The sequence below is a fragment of the Pimephales promelas genome, chromosome 4 (assembly GCF_988280905.1).
Source record: "Pimephales promelas chromosome 4, fPimPro1.hap1.1, whole genome shotgun sequence".
Lineage (NCBI taxonomy): Eukaryota > Metazoa > Chordata > Actinopteri > Cypriniformes > Leuciscidae > Pimephales > Pimephales promelas.
The window spans coordinates 16,364,620-16,387,574 of NC_142772.1; the positions used below are offsets into that span (position 1 = coordinate 16,364,620).

At 37.2% G+C, this 22,955-nt stretch overlaps 2 protein-coding genes across 2 annotated transcripts in view; one reads left to right on the plus strand and one right to left on the minus strand.

The window, feature by feature from the left end:
* The first annotated feature begins 1,694 nt into the window (after positions 1-1,694).
* On the plus strand, positions 1,695-6,508 carry timm22 (translocase of inner mitochondrial membrane 22 homolog (yeast)). Its single transcript, XM_039661986.2, has 4 exons — positions 1,695-1,983; positions 2,303-2,499; positions 5,002-5,074; positions 5,166-6,508. The coding sequence occupies exons 1-4, from the start codon at positions 1,710-1,712 to the stop codon at positions 5,240-5,242; spliced, it is 621 nt and encodes a 206-aa protein (XP_039517920.2). The 5' UTR covers positions 1,695-1,709; the 3' UTR covers positions 5,243-6,508.
* tlcd3a (TLC domain containing 3A) overlaps positions 6,337-22,955 on the minus strand; it is a 38,386-nt gene continuing 21,767 nt past the window's right edge. The window contains exons 3-5 of the mRNA XM_039661985.2: positions 14,074-14,293; positions 12,512-12,607; positions 6,337-10,500 (exon numbers count right to left, since the gene is read on the minus strand). Coding sequence (XP_039517919.1) covers positions 10,180-10,500; positions 12,512-12,607; positions 14,074-14,293 — 637 coding nt within the window. The 3' untranslated portion in view covers positions 6,337-10,179. The remainder of the gene's footprint in view (positions 10,501-12,511; positions 12,608-14,073; positions 14,294-22,955) is intronic.

Sequence of the window (22,955 nt, forward strand, 5' to 3'; positions counted from 1 at the left end):
TTCTAAAATCGAGTCAATCACAGAAAATTCTTTTTCCACAATAAAAAACTATCAGAGGAACACTCCAAAGCGGCCAATGGGTCTATATGTATTTATTATGTCTATGCTTTTGCGCTCTCCACTTTCTTTTCTCTCAAGGCATCGACAACACAGCTGACACAGGTAAATGTGTGAGAGTTTAGGTTTGTTCGACTTCATGCAGCTCTGTGCAGACTCATCAGTGGCTGACTTGAAACAGTGCATGCCAGTAAAATTTTGTCCGACTTGATGCAGCGCTGACTCCACATGACTGTGACGTATGCTATCAAAGTAACGTGAGAGCGATTCGAGAGTAGCCAGCATAGACATATACACTAGACCTCACCTTGGCTACGGGAGTTCATTGGAACGAATGCGTCAATGGTGCCGCCATCTTGAAACAGGGGAGCCCCTCCATTTTAATGCATGAGCGTCAATGTAGTAGACACAGGTCTAACGGAAATAAAATCACCATCATGATAAATCATCATGAATGCGATTTTTCTTGTTTTTTTGGTTTGTTCCAATGGTCAGACATGTATTTATCATTGATTCCAGAAAGAAATTTTTTTATATATTTTTTTTAAAAAACATTCTTCCTAGTTCAGATTTCATCCGTGAACATCATACGCTGCACAAAAGTCCGCCACCATCAATGAATTCGAAGTAAAAGCAGAGATAGCAGCGTTACCTAGCTACTTCATATGACAAGACCCCTGTTCCAAGATGGCGGCGGTTTTGACGCATGCTTAGAACCCCAATGTGAGGTCTAGTGTATATGTCTATGAGTAGCAAGGAGGACTCAGCCAGCTCAGCTTCTCAAGAGTGGCTGCACAAGCTCTGTTGATGACACAGCTGTTCCACGATTCGCCGGATTTACCGCATGACAATGATCACGTGCATTTCGTGTTTATTCTCACACCTTTAGTTCCACTAAAGTTCCACACAAATCAGTTTTTAAGACAATTAACGTGTAGACAGAAGGAGAAGCTCACAGGCAATCTTTTACTGTCTATGAGGCAATCAGGGGGACATGGAGGCATATCGAGGGAGAAGCCTTTTACTGTCTATGAGAGAAGCCCATAGATAGAGAGTAAAAGCAACGGGGCAAAATATTTCAACAACATTTTTGCTTGGCACAGCTACTAGAAGATTTACAACATGTGAAATAAAGAAAACAGTTACAAACTGAAACAGGAAGTGTTTCTGGGCCAGTGTTGTTTATATCTTAAATGGTCTCTCTCTCACACACACACACACACACACTCATATATATAAATTGAATACGTATTTCATATTTTGCTTCTTTGTTTATAGAAGATGTAGGGAAATAATAATATCGTTCAAAGTATCTTTAGTAAACAACGTTGAAATAGCTTTAAGAAAATTAAATAATTTTAAAATTCAGAAGATAAAAAAAGCTTGTATTATTATCGTTATATAAAATATTCTGAGCGTCTCAGGAGTCAGTGCCAATGCAAAGGTCACCTCCCTTTCTGTCGAATCTGCAAATCCAAATATTATTATCATTATTATTATTAGAAATGACTATGTAAATGTTGCATGGAGAACACACATGTTATTTTGAGTATATCTGGGACCAAGCTGTGTGATTTATGTTATTTGGTCGTTTTTCGAATAACTATTGACGAATGTGCTCTTGTTTAACCTTCTCGTAACGTGACTGAAACATGCTTGGTTTTAACATGGCTGCGCCCACAGAAAGCACGGATGCATCACTCTCGGTTGCCACATGTCAATCGGCAACTGTTTTATCTGCGGAAAATGCTCCACTACAGTATAGTCTTCTTTTGGATCACCTTATTGGTGCCAAAAGACAGATTAAAGACTTGAACCCGACCGTTATGGGTGCTTTACCGAGTCCTCGGAAAACAGAAGAGGAGAAGATGATCGAGAGGGGAATGGAGAGCTGCGCGTTTAAATCACTCATTGCATGTGTCGGAGGTATTTCAATGATAGACATTTAACACGTTTTACACTGGCATAGTTTACTGATCAAATAAGTGTGTTGTCATGTTTGACAGTTCAACAATTTGTCAATGAACACAGTATAGGCTCAAGTATAGATCATACTGTGGAATGTTAATATTAAAATACTTGAGTAAAGTAAAACCAAATACTATATTGCAATATTTATTGAGTGTCTCAATATGTTAATAATTCTTATGTGGATGGTAATTCAAATGTAAGGGGTTTTGTGATCTCAATATTTAAATCAGAATCAAAATCAACAGCTCTAAATCAACATTTCTCTCTCTTTTAGGGTTTGTGTTGGGAGGAGCTTTTGGTGTCTTCACAGCCGGAATTGACTCTAATGTTGGTCTTGATCCCAAAGACCCCTTAAGGACCCCCACAGCAAGGGAGGTTCTGAAAGACATGGGGCAGAGAGGAATGTCATATGCTAAAAACTTTGCCATTGTGGGTGCAATGTTTTCATGCACGGAGTGTCTCATAGAATCAGTAAGTTCCATTGTCTTATTTTGTCTGTCCGATTACATTCCATCGTGTCATCTCCTTTTTCTCTTATCAAATAAACTCTAGTCTCTCTCACGTAGAGACCTTCAGACTGACATCAAAATGTTTTTTTAAAGGAATAAAAGGAAACTTTTATTTGCTAAGAACAACCCAAGAGGCTGTCTGATTGATGTGTAAAAGCAGCCAATCACAGTTTAAGTTTTTACCATTTTGAATGCCTTGTGCATCCGATGTTCAGCCAATGGTCCGTGGGCATGACATCTGGGGCCTGTACCATGATGGTAGTTGAACAAACTCAGGGTTGCAGGATTCGTTTCGAGTTGACGAAACCAAACCAATCCAACCAGGCCTTGTTGGTACCATGAAGCTGATCATCAACTTTCTCCGTCAACCCAGGCTTTGATCCTGAGTTTAGGTGTGACATCAGTTGCGAACAGCCAATCACATGCTGAGAAAGAGTGAAACTCATTCAAAACTCATTGAAATTACAACATGACATCATGACTTTTGCGTAAACATATACGCCACTTTCGAGTCAGGTGGCGTGTTATCTCTACGCATTTTGAGCTATCCGCGTGTATGCGTATATGTCTACGCCATTAACGTCCGCGTCATTCCGCGTGTGGAAAAATCTCCAGTCATAAATGCCATTAACCCCAGTGACGGTTAAGTTTAGGGATGCTTTTATAGGGATCATTTTATAGCTTAATTTATTGATTCTAAAGCATATTTATGTTACCTTTATATACGTTCTTTTAAAATCCATGTAATAATAATTGATGAACTGAAATTGTACATGTGAGATCGTTTTAGGGTATAATAATTACAGAAATAATCTCTAAATCATACACATTTATTTACTAAAATGATGATTTTGTCTTTTAAAATCATTTGCTGTGGAGTGACTATCACGTCATACATGTGTCACTTTGCTCACAGCTGATTGGTCCAAGTTTATTTTGCAACCTCTTACCTGGAACATAACCTGCCCCGGACCAGGTTAGCCGTGGAGTGTAAGTTACTATGGCGATGAACACTGCTAAAAGCCAAACCACTTTCATGGTACCTAAAACCCAGGGTTGGCACAAACTTAACTGAAACATAGCTGGCTAGCCACCTAAACCGGCTTCATGGTATAGGCCCCTGAGGTTGAGACTAAATCAACACACTTTTTCACATGGTGACCACTTTTAAAGGAGAACTCCAGCGAACAATGAACCTTTGGTCTAATAAAACATCGGTACATAGTCAACCGTTCTCTGAGATTTGTTTTCATGATAATCGAATGTAAAGAGTTTTATCTCTAAAAACTGTTTAGCGTATAATGCTAGTAATGGGGGCATTGACAAAGTAAAAAGAAATCGCTGGTTTATACCACCAAAAAGGCTCAAAATAGCCCCACACTAATGGAGTAACAAAATGAGGCTCCATACATGCAAAACGAAGCATTGAGAACTTTGTAAGTGTACAGACCGTTTAATAAGAAGATACTTTATGAAGACAGTTCACTTCGCGTATACGGACAGGAGCCATCTTAAAAATAGTCTCGATAAGTCAAACCACGAACGTCGTGCTGAGTGATCTGAACTGTATGAAGTTTAGCGAACTTCTGAACTGTATGAACGGCGTTCGGGGATCGACTTATCGAGACTATTTTTAAGATGGCTCCTTCCTGTATACACGAAGTGAACTGTCTTCATAAAGTATCTTCTTCTGTACGGTCTGTACACTTACAAAGTTCTTAATGCTTCGTTTTGCATGTATGGAGCCTCATTATGTTACTGTGTGAGTGTGAGGCTATTTTGAGCCTTGTTAGTGGTATAAACTAGCGATTTATTTTTACTTAGTCAATGCCCCCATTACTAGCATTATACGCTAAACAGTTTTTAGAGATAAAACTCTTTACATTCGATTATCAAGAAAACAAAACTCAGAGAACGATTGACTAGGTACCGATGTTTTATTAGACCAAAGGTTCATTGTTCGCTAGAGTTCTCCTTTAAGTCCTTGGAAGAATTTTCTAATTTATTACTGCTGATTGAAACATTTTGTTGCATGTGAAATAGCACACATTTGTATTATATTTGTAAATGTAAAATGTATGTTTTACATGATTATTAATTTTTTATACATGCAAAATAAATTCACGGTCTAAAAACAACCAGTTATTTAGTGTTTCACTTCCCAAAATGCCTTGCATATTCAAACTTCCACTTTCGATCAGTCTCATTTCATAGGCTGCGTCGCAAGATGACTTATTTTAGAACAGTACCTGTTATAAAATCTGTCATATTTTATATGCTGATGTAGACTGAATGAAATGTTATAACATCAACTCACTTGTTTCTAAACATTGCTGTTTAATATGGATTAATGGCGCCACCAAGTGGTTCTGTATTTGAGTGGTCTTTCTACTCATCCATTCCTTGTAGGATGTTTTCAGTACCGATCTTCTGTGTAAAGAATGGATTTATTTCTCTCTTCTAGCATCGTGGGAAATCTGACTGGAAAAATGCAGTGTACAGTGGATGTGTCACAGGAGGTGCCATTGGGTTCAGAGGTAATTTTTGACCTTGGGTTTAAAGAATAGAAAGGATTCAGATGTGTGGTAATTGTGGACTAAATAAACAAGCTGTTCCTCTCTTCACTAGCTGGTCTTAAAGCTGGAGTTCTGGGCTGTGGAGGTTTTGCTGCTTTTTCTGCTGCTATTGAATACTATCTCAGATGAACATCAGCTTCAGGACTGTTACCATGTACTGTTGTGTATTCCTCACAGTATATTGGAAGACATTGTGCAATCTTCCTCTCTGCCACCACTCAAGAGGTGTCCCATCCCACCAGAAGAGATTAGGTTGCCTGAGCGGACCAATAGGACAACAAAGCCGAGCAGAAGTTTCGTACAATCTAAGGAATGTCTCGACCTTTCTGTCTCAGGCCATCTGATGATCTGACAACCTCCTAGGATATTATTTGTACATAATTGTATTGGAAATGTCATGCGTTGTGCTGGTTGATCCTCTGAGCGAAGCAAGATAAAATGTGTAGTGTTACCTTAAAAATTAAAAAAAATGTTCATAATGTAATAGGTCATAAATTCTTTTGATTTTTTTTTTCACTTGTTGCCTGTGTTATGTTGTGTATCAGTGAAATGTTAACACGCAGCTTCTTAGTAAACAAAGGCAGCTCAGTTTAAAAGAATTCACCAAATCAGATTTATTTTCTCCAAAGTGGTGTTTGGATTTTACAAGTTTCAAGAAAATAAGCTCAATCAAGTGTTTATATTAGTTTCACTCTGTATCCCCTTTCTAAAAGGAGAGTTCTTAAAATGTCATCCTACAAACAAACAGAAAACTATATATTTATATGACATCTGATATAATATATGTGTGTGAAAATCAAAATGTGATAGGCAGGGAGTGCTAAAGGTTGTGCATTAGGAAACCACAATGAAATCATGCTTTGAGGTCAAGCTGACATAGCAAGGAAATGAGATTTCCTCAGCAGGAAACAGATAATGCAAACATGCTTTCTGGCGACTTCCCAGTTCTCTGAAAATTGTCCTTTCCCACTGGCCTCTAAATAAGAGTTTATAATGCTGAATTGAGTTTGGAGATGCAACCAAAAATCAAAACCGAGCAGATGTGTGACATGGATTTAAACCGGTGTAAGATTGAGCCAATGCATTGTTGAATCATGTCTGTTTCATGAGGAATGGATGCAGTTCAGAAAACTGGGTCACATTATAGACCTTTAGAGTTTAGATTTTCTTTAAATCAACTCTAAGAGTGCAAATATAAAGACAACACGGCAAGCAAACAGAACCTCACTTAAAACAATTTTAAGACTTAGCATGTTTTAAGGACAAAGTTAGCTGTAACAATTCATTCAAAAACAAAATAAAACCTACTAGCATAAAGGGTTAAAGTGTACAGTACACTGTGCCTGATGATGCTGAGATTTTTCTTATTTTTGTGTAATGTACTAATGAACAAAATTATGAGAAGAGACAGTCACAACCTAAAACACCACCTGCCCAGGGCTGCTGTGCACTGAGCTTGTGTCAATATCACACACAACTTTAATACAAGGCACTGTGTTTTACGATATTCCAGACAACGCATGATTTGGGGGGAAAACAAAACTTTTATAGATATTCAATATAGCTAAATTTCTATCCTCAGACTTTTATGCATATATTTGCCTTCATCCAGTCCTCTGTGACATCCATTTACAGGAAACTACAAAGCTCCAAACAAAGCACCCATCAAACCAGCAAGAGCCCAGTCTAGTTTTGATATGTATTAAAGAATCAGAGCAGCTGATAAGATTCCTGAACATCTTATTTCTCAACTTCTGTCCTTCTCACAAAACCCGTTTAAAGCATGTCCGGATCGTATATTTCAGAAAATGTTTTGTCTATTTCATGACCATTAAGCCTTTTCTATTTTCTTTTATGGCAATTAAACATGACAAATTCTCATACTATCTTTGTGAACTTTTGAAAAGAAAAAAGGGCTTTTGGGGGTGAAATATGATCTGGACCCGTTTTCATCAGATTCATCCAGTTTGTAATTTACAGTAAAACAGCATAAACTTAGCCAAATATTCCAGTAAGAGAAATTCCAGTCATTTTGCCTGAACTATCAGCCAGTCCTGTAGAGATCTGCCCCTCTGCGGATATTGAGCAAGGAAAGGGAAATGATGTGGAGTCTCAGACAGTTTAGCTACATGTCACTTGTCTATAAAAAGTGCCTAAGAATCTTTGGTCTAACAAACCCCAAAAGTGTTGGAAAAGATAGTTTCAATTATAAATGTGTCTTATGTAAATCCTTTTTAATCACAGTCTCATCTTTCATCTCTAAACAATAATTGATAAACTATAACGTCTTCATCAAACCCTGAGCTGAGAGAGGAGGCCTTGAAGACACTAGAATTGTATTATTATTTAAAAAAAAAAAAAATTAAGAAAAAATTATCAGCATCATACACTGCACTATGATTTAAAGGTTAAGTGTGGCATAAATAAACCTGTTGGACAGTACATTTAGTGTTTTATGGTCATGCTCCATGCATTTCAAAACAAACCTGTTCATATATTCTAGGATTACACTACACGGCCAAAAATTTGTGGACATCCCTTTCATAATTAACAATAGATCAACACCATACAATGACATTTAACATAATTGTGTGCATACAACTTTGTTCGACGGTTTGGGAAGAATGTAAGATGTTATAGCAGCAAAGGAATGACAAACTCCTAATTAATGCCCATTGATTTGATTTTTAAATGCTCGTTGGGTGTCCACATGCTTTCGGCCATTTAGTGTATATATAATAGACAGTCTATTCTGAAAATGAAAGGGTGAATAATTTGAAAATTTAGAAAAACGTACTGTAACAGACTACACTTCAACTGAGAAAACCATTGACATGATATACTACTGGAAAAAAAAAAAAACATGAAACAAAACATGCATTATGATTAATATGGCCAACTCAACTGCCAGATGCATCCTACCTAAGCAAAACTAAAGAAAGCATAGTGTTGCCATAGACAAGAAGCAGCAGCTTGAAAGACTGCATAGTTAGTTTTGAAAAGTACTAAAGCTTTAGAAATGGAGAGCAAAACATGCATTCTCTCTCTTTCAGACCCCGTTCAACCTCCTAAAGAATGAGCTGGGTGCTTAAACACACTGTTATATAAGTCTTCTTCCTGTCTCTCGCACACAAACACACTTGCTAAAGGCAACCTTTAGGCCCAGTTTGTCTTAGAAACACACTAAACAAGAGTGCATGTGTACGTACTGAGCAACATTTTAATCTGACAGTTCTGCACTTATGAAAATGCTTAATGGAACCTAGAACTGTTAGTTGCATTCATACGCCACCCAGCATTCACTAAATGTATCATGAAAGATGCTGCAGGTTATGTTAAAAGCCCTGAAACAAAGGCTTCGGAGTTCCTTGCTACACTTACACAAGCTCTCATGTGCCACAGATTATCCCTAAAAAATATCCTAAGCAACAGAAAATCGCCCATTTATACTGCACTATTCAAAAATATAGAAATAAATACAATTGTTTATCTACAAATCAAACTGTAGGCTCAGTTAATAGAAAGATTCATAGAAAATTCATGCCCCAAGTCAAGAGCATTTCACACTTCACACTCACAAACACGACACTATTACGAGTTCCCACATCTTTTGACCAGCAAATTTCGGACTTTTTCCATGATTACTGGATATCATTTTCTAGAAATTATTTAGTAGACAGCAATCATAAAAAGTGATTTATAGCCAAAAACAATATTCCTCCAAAGAGCTGAGCATAACAAAAAAAAAAACAATAACTACTGAAATTGTGAATTTTAAAGATTACTATGAAAATCATAAACATCATCTTTCCAAGACCATAAGAACCAAGTATTGTGCCCTTTGGATATACAAAGATCAGTTATCAGAGTAGGTGGCTTGCAACTTTTCTATCCTTGCCCATGTGTTCACATGAGCCATCCGATTACCCACAATCCCTGGCTTTGAAGCCCCCTGTGTTATTGCTTTGACTCTGCCTGGAGATGCCTTTGGGCATAATGTGGCCTAAAAGATATGCCAAGCGTTATGTGCTCACTCTTTGTACCCTGCAAAGACCCCATCCCCCATAGACTTGAGTCCTGTGTCTCCCATTTAAACCAGGGATGGGCAACTTTGTTCTCAGAGGGCAACTAGCCCTAATCAAACACCCCCAAGCAAGCCAATCAATGTCTTACAGATTACAAAAAATAAAAATAATAATAAAAACTGCCAGCAGGCGAGTTTTTTTTTTTTTTTTTTTTAATCAGGGTTTGAGATAAACTCTGCAGGACAGAGGCCCTCCAGGATCGAAGTTGCCCATCCCTAATTTAAACAAAGACCAACTCTCTACTACCCCCATGTGGATGGGAGGATGATTCTCAAAAGGCCCGCAGAAGCGAAGCAGAATTCATTAGCAGCCTCCAGAGCATGTGTGGGGCGGTGTGTGTTAGAGGAGTGTAAACAGTCACAGCAGGGCAGTGTATGTGTGTGCACATACACGTTCACAGAACTCTAATGAGCTGTAAACAAGAACAGCAGCACTGCAGCCATGGAAATGCTTACCATGTGATCGGAGCTTTGCGCCGAGTGGGAAGTGATGTGAAAAGTTGTTCGGATGTGACCTGAAATACTGTGGGACTAATCTGATGAATTTATTATACTGATGGCTGTGCCGCTCACATAATAATTCCCCTCTATTAAACCAGTGTATTTTTGTACTCTAAGCACACAGGGGCAGAATTTCTAAAAAGAAAAACAAAAAAGTAACACATAATTCCAATTACATTTAAAGACATCAGTCCAAACTGTAACAGATACTTCAATCAGAGAAGGAAGAGAGGGTCTTGGCCCACGATAACTGACCTAAAAGATGTTCCCTGGAGTTCACTGCAGTAAATCCAGTAGAGTGGGCATTGTAACGGTCAAACATGTAAATGTGAGAGTGTGCGTGGAATGGAGTAAAGCAGAGAAGAGAAGCAATAAGGGTATGTCTAACATGAAGTCTTGGTTGTACTGTAACAGTAGTAGATGCAGTGCCGTAGCCTTGAGCTGTGACGTTGGTTGGTTGATTGTTTGTTTTAGATGAAGACTAATCAGCCTTGTAGATATCCGAGAGAGGCTCGGGCGAGGACAGGGGAGAGACCTGGTTCTGAGCATCCCGCTGACGCTTGTAGAGTCGGAAGCCTTTACGGCAGAGAAGGACGAACCAGTAGACCTGCGGCGATAGGATGCAGAGGTTGCCCAGGTTGGTGGAGAGCGGCAGATGGAAGGGAACCTTGTAGAGGGGGATGCCGTAGTGGGAGCCGTAGGCCCAGTACATGTAGGGGAAGAGTGCGATGCGGAACAAGAAGAAACTGAGCAACACCATGCCGCCATTAACCTTGTGCAGCCAGCATTCCTGCAACCCCAGCTACAGCACGAGACAGTAAAACAGAGAAGAATGAGAGGAGGATGTGGGCAAACCAGGGTTAACATTAAACGCATAATTCACCCAAAAATTTTAATTCGGACATGTTTTAAGTCAAATCAACAAATCAAGATTTTATGGTGGTTTCTGTCCTTCCATTGAAAGTCCAGATAACCAAATCTCAAAAGTCAATTGAAAATGGATCTATATGAATCATGCGCTTTAATCAAAGTCTTGTGAAGAGATACAATCGCTTTATATGATAAACAGGTTTATATAGGCTTTTATTCACATTTAAACTCATACATATAGCACACCACTTATGGTAAACACAGAAACTCATGTGGGCATCACACACTAAAACCTCATTGGATCTCACACAAATGAATAAAATAAATAAATATGGATTAGTTTTAGGATGCTTTTATGTTGTTTATGGATCCTCAAATTTTTTGTTATCTGGACTTTCAGTGGAGGAACAGAAATCTATCAGATTTAATTAATTTGACCAGGTTTTCATCAGATTTCATTGTCGTTGTTTTTTTTGTCCATCTAATAGAAGTCAATGGGCACCAAAACTGTTTGGTGATAAACATTCTTTACAATATCTTCTTTTCATATCAGTATCATCCTGTTTAACCCTAAAACCGTATTCTGGACAAATTTGGGCAAAATAGTTTTGATTTATTTTTAAAAAAAATACTTCCCTTGATCTGAGCGGTATAAGACTTGGCTAAGTTTGCCTCCTGAACACACAGATTTTTGACACACAGTCAATTCTACAATGTTAAGTGGGTGAAAAAAAAAAAAAAAAACCCTCAATCTTGTATTTGGGTCAAAAATGGGCACCCATAGAAATGAATGGGAAAAACTGTAATTTAGAGCATTCTAAAATAAGCCAAAATAAGACACCAGGTGACAGCAAAGTCACTTCATCTTTAGGTTTTAGCTCTAAGAACTTATTGGAATGATATTTTAATGTAGTTAAAACAATTAAAAAATAAAATATAAAAATAAGCATAATTTACATAGAAAATGTGGTACTTTTTGAAGTAAATAAATTCAAAAATACCCCCAAAATAAAAAAAAAAACACCATAAATGGATAGCCAAAACTTTATCGAAGACAGTGATATAACATTTATAATAAATAAAATTAAGATCACACCTGAGTCCTCTGTGCCCACATTTGTCCACAATTACAGGATTAAGGGCTATAAAGTGAATACGGTTTGAGGACTACCAGTTCTTTGTCAGAAAAACTGCAAAGTAGACCAGACTTGGTCAATCATCTGGCAAAAAAAGAATAAATGTAACTGCAAAGACGATAAGACTGCTTTAAAATGTAATACCTAAGACTACCAAAAGGAGGCATATGGAGGCACATAAGTGATGCATGTCTGAAAACAAGTTCACCTAATCTCTCCAAACAGCAAAGACCAAGAATCAGCAGTTATTGAAAACTACAGAGTAGAGAGACAGAATGCTTCATCCAGGGAATGCATTATTTCCCCATCACGCACCACCATTATGGCTGTATTCATTTATTTGGTTTGGGGTCAGCAATTATATATATATATATATATATATATGTGTGTGTGTGTAGTGTGTTTATATATATGTTTTTTTTTTTTGCATTCAAGGTTGCATTCAATCAAAAGTTACAGTAAAGACATTTATAGTGTTACAAAAGATTTCTATTTCAAGTAAATGCTGTTCTTTTGAACACTCTCTTCATCAAAGTATACTGAAATCTTTTTTATCAAACTTTCCACAAACATATTAACCAGCACAACTGTTTTGATTGATTGAACCCAGCAAATTATCATTATATCCTTTTGATTGTTTGTTGCACTGACAGACCTCCATCTCTGTATTTAACCATTTATCTTTACTAAAAGGAAACAGGAAAAGTGTTGACTGGCAGCTCCTGTGCAGCACTGTGAAGGACAGCTGAGTAAAACACAGCTGAGTAAAACACACAATCAGTTTGTGAGAGTGTGTGCATGTGTTACCTGAATGAGGATTTTGCCCACTGAAACAAAAGGAGTGCTGAGCTCTGTGAGGAAGAGACAGCCAATGAAGAAATCACCCTGGTCTTTCCTGAAGAACTGATGTACACAAAGAGACCAAAAAAACACAGTCAGCACAAACATGAACACACAAACACTATGTGAACAATAAGGGTGTAAATGATATGTAATGCATCAATCTGATAATGAAATTGTAATGCCTACACTACCATTCAAAATGTGGGGTCAAGTAAGATTTTTAAAAATCTTCATTACTGCAGTCTCCAGTGTCACATGACCCTTCAGAATCATTCTAATTTCACAAAAGTATTAAGCAGCACAACTGTGTTGTGTAATACAAAAAAATGTTTCATCAAAATTAAATAACCATGATTTAGTGCTGAAGAAACATTTCTTAGTATTATCAGTGTTGAAAACGGTTGTGCTGCTTAATACTTTAGTGAAATATTTTATAGCAATGATTTGATGAATAGAAAGTTAATGATTTCTTAAAAAAAATAAAAATCTTACTGACCCAGCACATTTGAATATAGTATCGCCTTTTCTCTCTCTCTCTCTCTCTCTCTCTCTCTCTCACACACACACACACAAAAAATCACATATTTTCTGAAAAAATCCAGACACCCAATCTACTTCCAGTGTTCCTCCAGTTACATTTGGGCATATTTATTTTTATATTATTAACTAAAAATTATATATTACATTTTTAAGAATTTAAATTTATATTCATTTGAATTAATAAAATGTATATTATAATACACAGATGCAATGCTGGATATGGTGGATCAAAGGTGTGTAATGTGTGTATAAATGTAACAAGATAAGAATGACTAGTTAGAACAGCCATCTGAATCCTTCCCGCTAACCTGAAGCACAATCTTAAACTACACGGTTTGGGTGTATGTCTATGGCTATATTATTTACCTATATTTTATTTATCTATACATCCTTTTTGTCAATGCAAAAAATGCCTTACTAAACATCACTGTTTCGTATTAAATAATATACATAAATAAGTAGATTGTTATATATTGAATAAAAGTCAGATGTTTTGTTGTGGTGGTCTGGGTCTTGTCCTTATTTGTGTTATTACCACCATGCATGTCAAAATCTGTTTGTCCACGTTTGTGACTTGTGGGACATTTTGTGGTACAGGAGCACAAAGCAACGTGTTTGTGAGGTGGTATCTGAGTAGCAGCTGTGTGTGAATAATGGAAGCGTGGGTAAAGTGATCTCATATCACCACTGACAGCCCAGAGACACCAAACAAAAGACCAGGTTTCCACTAGTGTGTGTGTGTGTCTGTCCCACTGCATGTACCCTGGCAGTGTAACAGCTGCTATTAAGGTAATTGTTTCTCATAGAATCAGGTACTTAACGGACACAAAAGCACTGCAGACCCCTTTTTACATTCCCTCCCATTTGGTCCTGGCTATAGGTGGAGGTGGTTATTTGAGAAGGCCCATTACTCTCTCCCGTCATAATATTGGTTGTCATATCGCTCATCCGAGTCTCTATCCCTGTATTTCTGTCCTCTCTCTCACCAGAGTCACAGGCAGTAGAATGGAGAGTAGTGCAATGTGATGGAGGACCAGCAGGAACTCTTTCCTCACAAATGAGTTGACGGTTCGTAGAGAGTGGCTTTTATAGTCCTTGTGGCCTTTGACCCGGAAGCGATAGTAATGGCTGAGGTACATGGCGAAGATGTCATAAGACATGTAGGGAACGCCATACCAAATGACAAAATAGGTGGTCAGCCAGTGTCTGGAATAGAAAATGAACAGAATAGGTGAACAAATCATGTGTGAAGTGATTTCTAACAAACATACAAATATGCTTAGTCTCATTTTCTAAAAAAAAAACACTTATTTTTTAAAGTATTCTAAAAGTTTATATTTCAAAAGTGGGGGTTCAGTAAAAACTTTTTTGAAAAGAAATTAATACTTTACATTAAATTGATCAAAAGAGACCGTAGATCCATTATTCTTAAGTCAAGTCAAGTCAAGTACATTTATATAGCGCTTTTCACAATATAGATTGCATTAAAGCAGCTTCACAGTATCAATCAAAACACAATAACAATGTTCGTTTCTTAGTGGAAAAACATCCACATTTGGTAGTGCTGAACAAAGGTATTACGGATTGGTTAAAGGGTTAGATCACCCAAAAATGAACATGAGAGTGAGTAAATACTGACAGAATTTTCATTTTTGGGTGAACTAACCCTTTAAGTAATTTGAATATCCCCAACTGAGCAAGCCAAAGGCAACAGTGGCAAGGAACTGAAAAACTTGATCAAGTGACCTAATGGTGTCCAAAAACTCCATCAGGTGACCCAATGGAGAAAAAAAACCTTGGGAGAACCCAGTCTCAGTTGGGGACCAGATCTACCCTGGCGTTTATGAACTAGAGGGTGGATTTACAGTAACTGTAATGTACATGAATGTCTCTAAACAGACTTTAAATGCGAACCTGTGATAAACGCTGATGGCGTTCATATGCGCATTAAAAATTGATTCTATAGTTATGTGCGTTTCAATATATGTGCGCAGATTTGTAATTCCCAACAAAAACCATGCCTGAAATACAAAATACAAATAAATTAAATACTTAATACATACAAAAGATTTCCTATTTCAAATAAATGCTATTCTTTTGAACTTTTTATTCATCCTGAAAAAATGTATCACGGTTTTCACAAAAATATTAAGCAGCACAACTGTTTTTAACATTGATAATAATAAGAAATATTTCTTAAGCATCATATCAGCATATTAAAATTATTTCTGAAGGATTGTGTGACACAACTAATCTGCAACAACTAATGGCCGCAACAACTTATCGATAAAAACAATTATTATCGATAATGAAAATAATCGACAACTAATTTGATTATAGATTAGTAGCATTTGAGCACTGTGCCTGGGAAACTATCAGCTAATAACGTTTATTTACAGTAGTGAATAACCCATTTCTATGGACAAAACACATATGGAAACTAGAGGAGGAAACAGAGTGAGCTGCTCCGGGAAATGTACATGATCCAAGTTGTCCGAAACATGAGAATGCTTTATATTAAAGCTGCAGTTATTCAGAATTATCAACTTTACGCGAGTTGTGCCTAGACACTGCACAGCGCGGATGAAAGCAATGTTTGAGGAGAGTGTCAGTCACCACGACGGTGTGAATACTGGCATTCAGAATTATTTTTGCAAGTATGCCCAACATAATATTTTCTATTCTATATTTTTAATATTCCCGTGGAAATCCACCAGTACCACTGGAATTGAAAGCATTATTACAAGCTTGCCGTTTTGAATCGAGCTAAGGCAAGCAGGTAGTTTTGAACACTGGCTAGTTATGTATTTGCTCAAAAATTTATTTTGGATAATGTTTAACCAAAAAAAGCAACAGACTGCATCTTTAATAAGAGGTTCAAAGGTGATTTCTTACTAGCCCAAGTTTAAAGAGTCCATCCCCAACAGTCTCTATGATATTTTGGTTCTTTGATATGATTCAGGTCACTTCTTCAAGTTAAGGCCATGACATTCTTTCACCTGTTTTATCATCGGATAGCTAAGCAAAGCATATCACTATGAAATAAGGGAACTAAAGCACTGATGTGGGGCAATATATTAAAGAGTTCTTTATTCAAATAAAACTGTAACATTTAAAATTATAATTGACAAAATAGCTTAAAGAGTCTTCATGAGGGTATGGATTGAAACTGACTTATTAAAATGTTTTCTGTAAGGTGTGGCTAAAATGTGTCATAATTGCAATTAAAAGCTAGTTGCAATTTTAAATAGGCTTTTAAAGCCTTAGAATTTTAAATACAGATATTTTCCTAATTAGATTTCACATTATAAATTTACTATGTGTTTTGGGGGCTGCTGGGCAGGGTAAGAGTTAGTCATCAATAATTATTACCTTTATATAAAAACAACAGATATGTACTCATTTTTTTATATCTAAATAAGCAAATGTGTGTGTGTTTGTATTGTTGTGTCACTGTGATCCACAGACTTTGCACATGTGATTACTGGTGAATTACCAGTACTTTAATAATTACCACAGAGTTTACAGCTACACTTACCTGGGACATTTATATGTTCATTCACACCAAAGATGAGATATGCATCAATTATATGGTAAATATAATATTCACAATGTTCTTTCTCAAGAACTGTATTTATCTTTTATCTTTCAAAACAAAATAGTTAAGGTACATAAAACCTGGACCGTAGGCTAATTATTATCATAGGTATGCAAATTAACATCCACACATATCAACTAACAGCATGCATAAAGGCTTAAGAAGATTTGGAATATAGCACATAATGTGTTTATGATACTCTTATGGTGATTTCAGTCACCTTTTTGGAGTTTGACAGAATAATATAATTGTATGCATCCCATGTATCTTACTGTTCAAAAGTTAGGGGTCAGTAAGGTTTTTTTTTAAAGAAATTAATATTAATTAATAAATATTTTATTCAGCACGGATGCACAAAATAAATGCTGTTGATTTGAACTTTCTATTTCCCAAAGAAACCTGAAAAATGTATCGTTCCAATAAAAATATTAAGCGGCACAGCTGTTTTCAACATTAATAATAATCAGAAATGTTTCTTGACCACCAAATCAGCATAATAGAATGATTTCTGAAGGATCACGTGACCCTGAAACTGGAGTAATTTAACTTTGCCATCACTTGAATTAAAAAAATTATTAAAATAGAAAAGTTATTGTAATAACATTTCGCAATATTGCTGTTTACTGTATTTTTGATCAGCCATAGTGAGCATAAAAGACTTGATTCAAAAACAATTCTACAGACCCCACACTTATGAATGATAGTGTAAATACACTACAAAAAGTGTAAATACACTACAAAATACACTACAAAAAAGTTTTTGTAGTTTTTTTGTTGTATGACATTCTTTCTTGGGTGGAAAACAAAAAGAGTTATCTATCAGAATGTTCAAGCTGTTCCTTTCAATATACTGTAATTAAAGTGAAAGCTAACCACAGCCTCCTCTAGTCCCCATCCGCTAAGATGGAAAACAGTAGCTTATACATCCTGTGAAATATCTGAAATATTTCTACAACATGAGTCAATGATGACAGAATTTCCATTTTTGAGTGAACTATTCCTTTAACACTAAGGATGTAACGATTCACTCAACTCACGATGAGATACGATTCACGATACCAGTTTCACGATACGATTTTCTCATGATTTTTTTTAACAAATGAGATTTAAGACAAATTATAAATGAAAAAGTGTCTCTTTTATTATTTCTCAAACAAAATGCTGCACATTTCTTTTTCATTTTGAAATATAATTATCAAATAATAAAACTACATTGAAAATAAAATCCCTTGAAGGTTGTTTCAACTCAGTGTTTCTGTCTGTCTGGTCAAGAGGCTGGACACTGGTACCTTCGCACACTAAGTAAAAGACTGTAAAATACCGCATTGACAGGCGTTTTACATTGTAATAAAGTAAAGATTTAAATTTTGTCATAATTTGTATCATTAAACTAGAAAGAGTAAAAAAAAAAACAGAACACATTTAGCAAAATATGCCATAACCATCAACAAATTATTTAAAAAATAAATTAATCCATGTACACGACATTTAGAGAAAGAGATAACGTAAAATAAATGGTTGCCATGGAAACACTGACGCACCTTGTGATCTCCGTAGCTCTCACACTTGTCGTAATTAATGACTTTTACGCTCTATGCTTTTAAGTGAAAACGGAGGTGATGTGCTTCTCACGGTGATGATTATTATTAGTCTACAAAGAGTCACAATCCCGCCACAGCTCCGATTTAATGAGTCAATATCTATGCTTGCCGTCACCATGTGTTTTACAGCGCGTGCACACAGTCTATGGCACACACTGGCGCGGGGCGAGCGAAGCAAACCAAGCATTTTCAGTTCATTACTATGAGTGCTCACACAAGCTCAAGTTCCTTAGGAATGAAGTGAAAACACTCGCTAGGTACGCGCCAGTGTGCGCTCGCTGCTATTGTGTCTGTAAAGCGAACTTCACAGTAGTAGGCAATTCAGTAAACACCCCTTCTGTTTAAAACGTGTATTGCGATTCATTTAAAATTAACCGACTTGAACTTTTGTCACACATTTTTTCCGATTTTCAACCGGCTGCGAGTGAATCGTCACATCCCTATTTAACACTCACAGTATCACCGGATACTCCTCGTCACTAAAGGATCATGGCTGTGCATGTGCTCGAGCCAAGTATTAAGCCTTTGGGGGATTAGCAGGGTGGTTGGGAGTTTTCTCTAGGCTTGCCTGGCAAGTATCTTCCATGGATTACACTGTTATGCCACAAACACACGCACACATTTCACCCAGCACACATGAACAGGTGGCAGAGGCTGAAATTGCAGGTGTCTAGTGCCGGGGAAGGGCAGAGGGAGGAAGGGCACATAGAAAGGTAGCAGCTGTTGCCCTGGGATTCTATGTACCTAATCTCCTCCTCCCTGTGTCCTTGGGGTGGGGGCGGAGCCAAAGGGGTCAGCAGATGTGGCATGGGAATAGAGGTAAGCACTATTGCCCTGAGGCTGTTGTGACTCACCACTGAAGTGAACAAAGGCATTGGCAGGTAGGGTTTAATGGGCCGCCTTCTTAAAGCAACATCACATCAATTTTGAACATCAAACTGTTTATGTAATGTAAAGGCTCAGTTATACTCCAGTTTGGGTGCGTACAAAAACAGCTGCGGACACGGACTACTTGTGTTTATACTGTCTGCTGAGGTCCGATCAATGAACGCGTTCCACACATGTGCAGTAGATCGGCTGGGACAGTGGCAAAGACATGCTTTTTTCCAGCTTTTTTCTTTGCCTTGATCATAGACTGTAAAAATAGGTCTTGACAAACCGGTCTCTAAGGGTGTATTCACACCTGCCTTGTTTGGTTCGATTGAATCGAACTCTAGTTCGTTTGCCCCCTTGGTGCGGACCTTTTGGGCAGGTGTGAATACAGCAATCGAACTCGGGTGCGGACCAAACAACCGAACCGAGACCCAGCTGAAGAGGTGGTCTCGGTACGGTTCCAAACGAACTCTGGTACGGTTCGTTTACGCTGTGAACATGAACCGACCCAATTGCAAGAAAGCACTGCGTCGAAAGAGAATATTGCGCGTCTTTCTGCACGTCTTTCTGCGCGTCGTGTGTGAATGTCTAATCGCGCAAAGATGCAAAAAAAATATCATTTGCAGTTCATAAAGCATTTGCAGTTCACCACCTTTTGGTGGTGGTTGACGAGTTTCCCCCTTAAAGCGAGTGCCGAGAAAAATTCTATATAAATGTAATGAATTATTATTATTATTAATGTAAGGATAATTACAACAGTGGTTCTCAAAGTGGGGTCCGCGGACCCCTGGTGGTCCGCAAGCTAAAGCCAGGAGGTCCGCGAAATAATTTACAACCTAACGTTTTTTTCCATGCTATGAGTCATGTTTTCTTTATCATCTGAAAACATGCTGTTTATTCCTAAGTAACTTATATAAAGCATTTAACATAAAACAATACAAAGTAGACACTTAAAGTTTTCTATGTCTTTGCGTCAAGTAGACTATTCGCTGCTGTTGATTTTGCGGGACGTGCGCCAAAAAGGAGACAGAGAGACGGCATGAACCCGCATCCGGTTCTTTTCTGTATTTTTAAAAGGCATGACATTTTGTAGTCATTTATAATGTAGCCTATACACAAATAAAAAAATGGACACTTTACCGTTTCGGATGATGCACTCTTGTCTTATCTATGACCATAAATAAGAGTATTCCTGTTTCCACTGCTGAGGAAAAATTCCCATGTAATTGCGCGCCGGCGTCTCGCGTGCGCGCACAATAGTCAGTTCTAGCACTGCTACTGTAGATTTGACATTAGAAGTCTGATCATTATCAAAATAAAAGTGCATAGTGACAGGGCCGTACCCACAACTGAGGTTGCAAGGATGCACATCGCGATACTGACCTTCTCGTCTGAGGTGCTTCAGCAGACTAACAACGATAGCTCGTCAATGTCAAAATGTTTGAGTCGGAGTGAACTCAAAGTTCCCCGCACGACGTTTCAGTCAACGGTCATAAAGTGCGAGATAAGATGTAGGCCTTTATTAACATAAACTAAACAGCTGTTTTAGATAAAAAACGACTGAAACAATCAGTTTGCAAAGTATTAATCAAGCTCAACTTTAACAAAGGAAAAAGCAGGTCAATAGAAACATACTGTGCCCATGAGATTAACATTATGGATTCATATATGTAACATATACTGTATGTTTTTTTTTTAGCTAATTACAGTAGCTCAAATTAACAACGCACGCACCTATTAAACATAATGCCATTATCATTGTATTTATAGGCTTATGGGCTTTATTTGTGTGCAGAATAGGCCTAATTATTGAAACATTTCTCTTTTAAGGCCATTCCTGATTGGAATATGTGATTGTGTTTCGTGACATCTTGACAAAAAAAAAAAAAATGTATGCGACTGACATGCTTCTACTAAATCTATAGTTATCCAATTGTGGGGCCTTAAAACACCTTAAAATGCACATGTGTAGATCAAGAACATCAAAAATTCCTAAGTGAGGGATCCTAAGTTATTCCTAGCAAGATCACTTTCGTTACCTCAGTAGGCTATTTAGAAATTCCTGCATAGTACCCTGGGTGGAGACCATTCATTTTGTGCAAAAATATTTCATTTGCCGCTCACACATTAACTTTGTGCTCAATAACTGTTATAAATATGAGGAGGGTCCTTGGAATTTTTTTTCCCCTGAAAGGGGTCCCTGGCACCAAAATGTTTGAGAACCCCTGAATTACAATACAAGGATGATGATGCGTTAATTTACGTTAAACTGGACTAACTTAATCGCGATTCGCAAGCGTTAACATTGACAGCACTTGTTAGTACACAATAAGAATCTCATTATTTGAATGAGTGAACATAGCCCCTCTCTATGAATGAAAACTTTATACCTTCTCCGTCTTCTGTGCAGTGCCACTTGTAACGCAAAGTTGAGATGTTGCCCAGAGATAAAAAAAAAACAGAAGGTGGTCGAATGAAAAGCACGAGAGACGAGAGTTGTCGTATTTCCCCGCATTTATAGAGCCACTCAAACGTTACACTCGTCATCTTCTCAAAATCCGAATTACAACTTTGTATAGATGACATTGTATCATATGATACTCATTAGTTTCTTCATATTGCGTTTGTACAGAATTAACACAAAATTAGTAAAAGAACAAATATTGCAGTATGAAATATATGGAAATATCTCCATGCTGAGCCTTTTTTGCACTTCCTGATTTCCCTTGAGAATCCTTGTCCAATGAATGGACGACCTTAGCACACGTGTGGTTTGGTTTACAAATTTTGGTTCACTTGCAAAAAGAGCAGTGTGAAAGCGAACCGTACCAAAAAAAAAAAATAATAATTTATTTGGTCCGGACCAAAGCAAGTGAACTATCGGACTTTCCTGGTGTGAATACACCCTAAGATATTTCCACTTCTGCCGACACATACTTTCTTCTTTGCCTAAACTCTGGCTAATTTCCTTCCAGGAATTATTGCACATCTGGCTGTTTATAATCCTTTAATGATGGGTTGTCGAGGTGCGGGTAGCGACGGACTTCTTCGCACAACCTCTCTTTGAAATCAACGTCCATTTCCCCCCCCCCCCAGCGCTTTCGCGGTTCTAATTTAGTAGTGGCGTACTTTGACAGCACGGTCACAAAAAATGGGAGGCACACGGACGTCTTCAAGGAACCTCCAGATAGACCCTCCGATGACAATTTTTACGTCACGTGGTCCCTCACGGTCCCTCGCGCAACTGCGGATGTGGAAAGTATAACACTAGCTTAATGATGATTTAGAGAAAGAGGATTTAAGAAATTATCCTATTTTGTCATTTATTTGTGTATTATCATAACAGCATACACTACCATTGAGAAGTTTGGGGTTGGTAAGATGTTTTTAATGTTTTTGAAAGAAGTGTCTTATGCTCACCAAAGCTGCATTTATTTGAGAATATTCAAAATACAGTAAAAACAGTAATATTGTGAAATATTATTACATTTTAAGTTAAATCTTTTCCTTTTTTTTGTCCTTTGATGGTAAAACTGATTTTTCAGCAGCCATTACTTCAGTCTTCAGTAACATGATCCTTCAGAAATCATTCTAATATGCTGATTTGGTGCTCAAGATACATTTATTTTTATTATCAATGTTGAAAACAGTTGTGCTGCTTAATATGTTTGTGAAAACTGATGACTTTTTTCAGGATTCTTTGATAATAGAAATGTCAAAAGAACAGTATTTGAAACATATTTTTTGTAAAAGAAAATATGTTAAACATTATAAATGTCTTCACAGTCACTTTTGC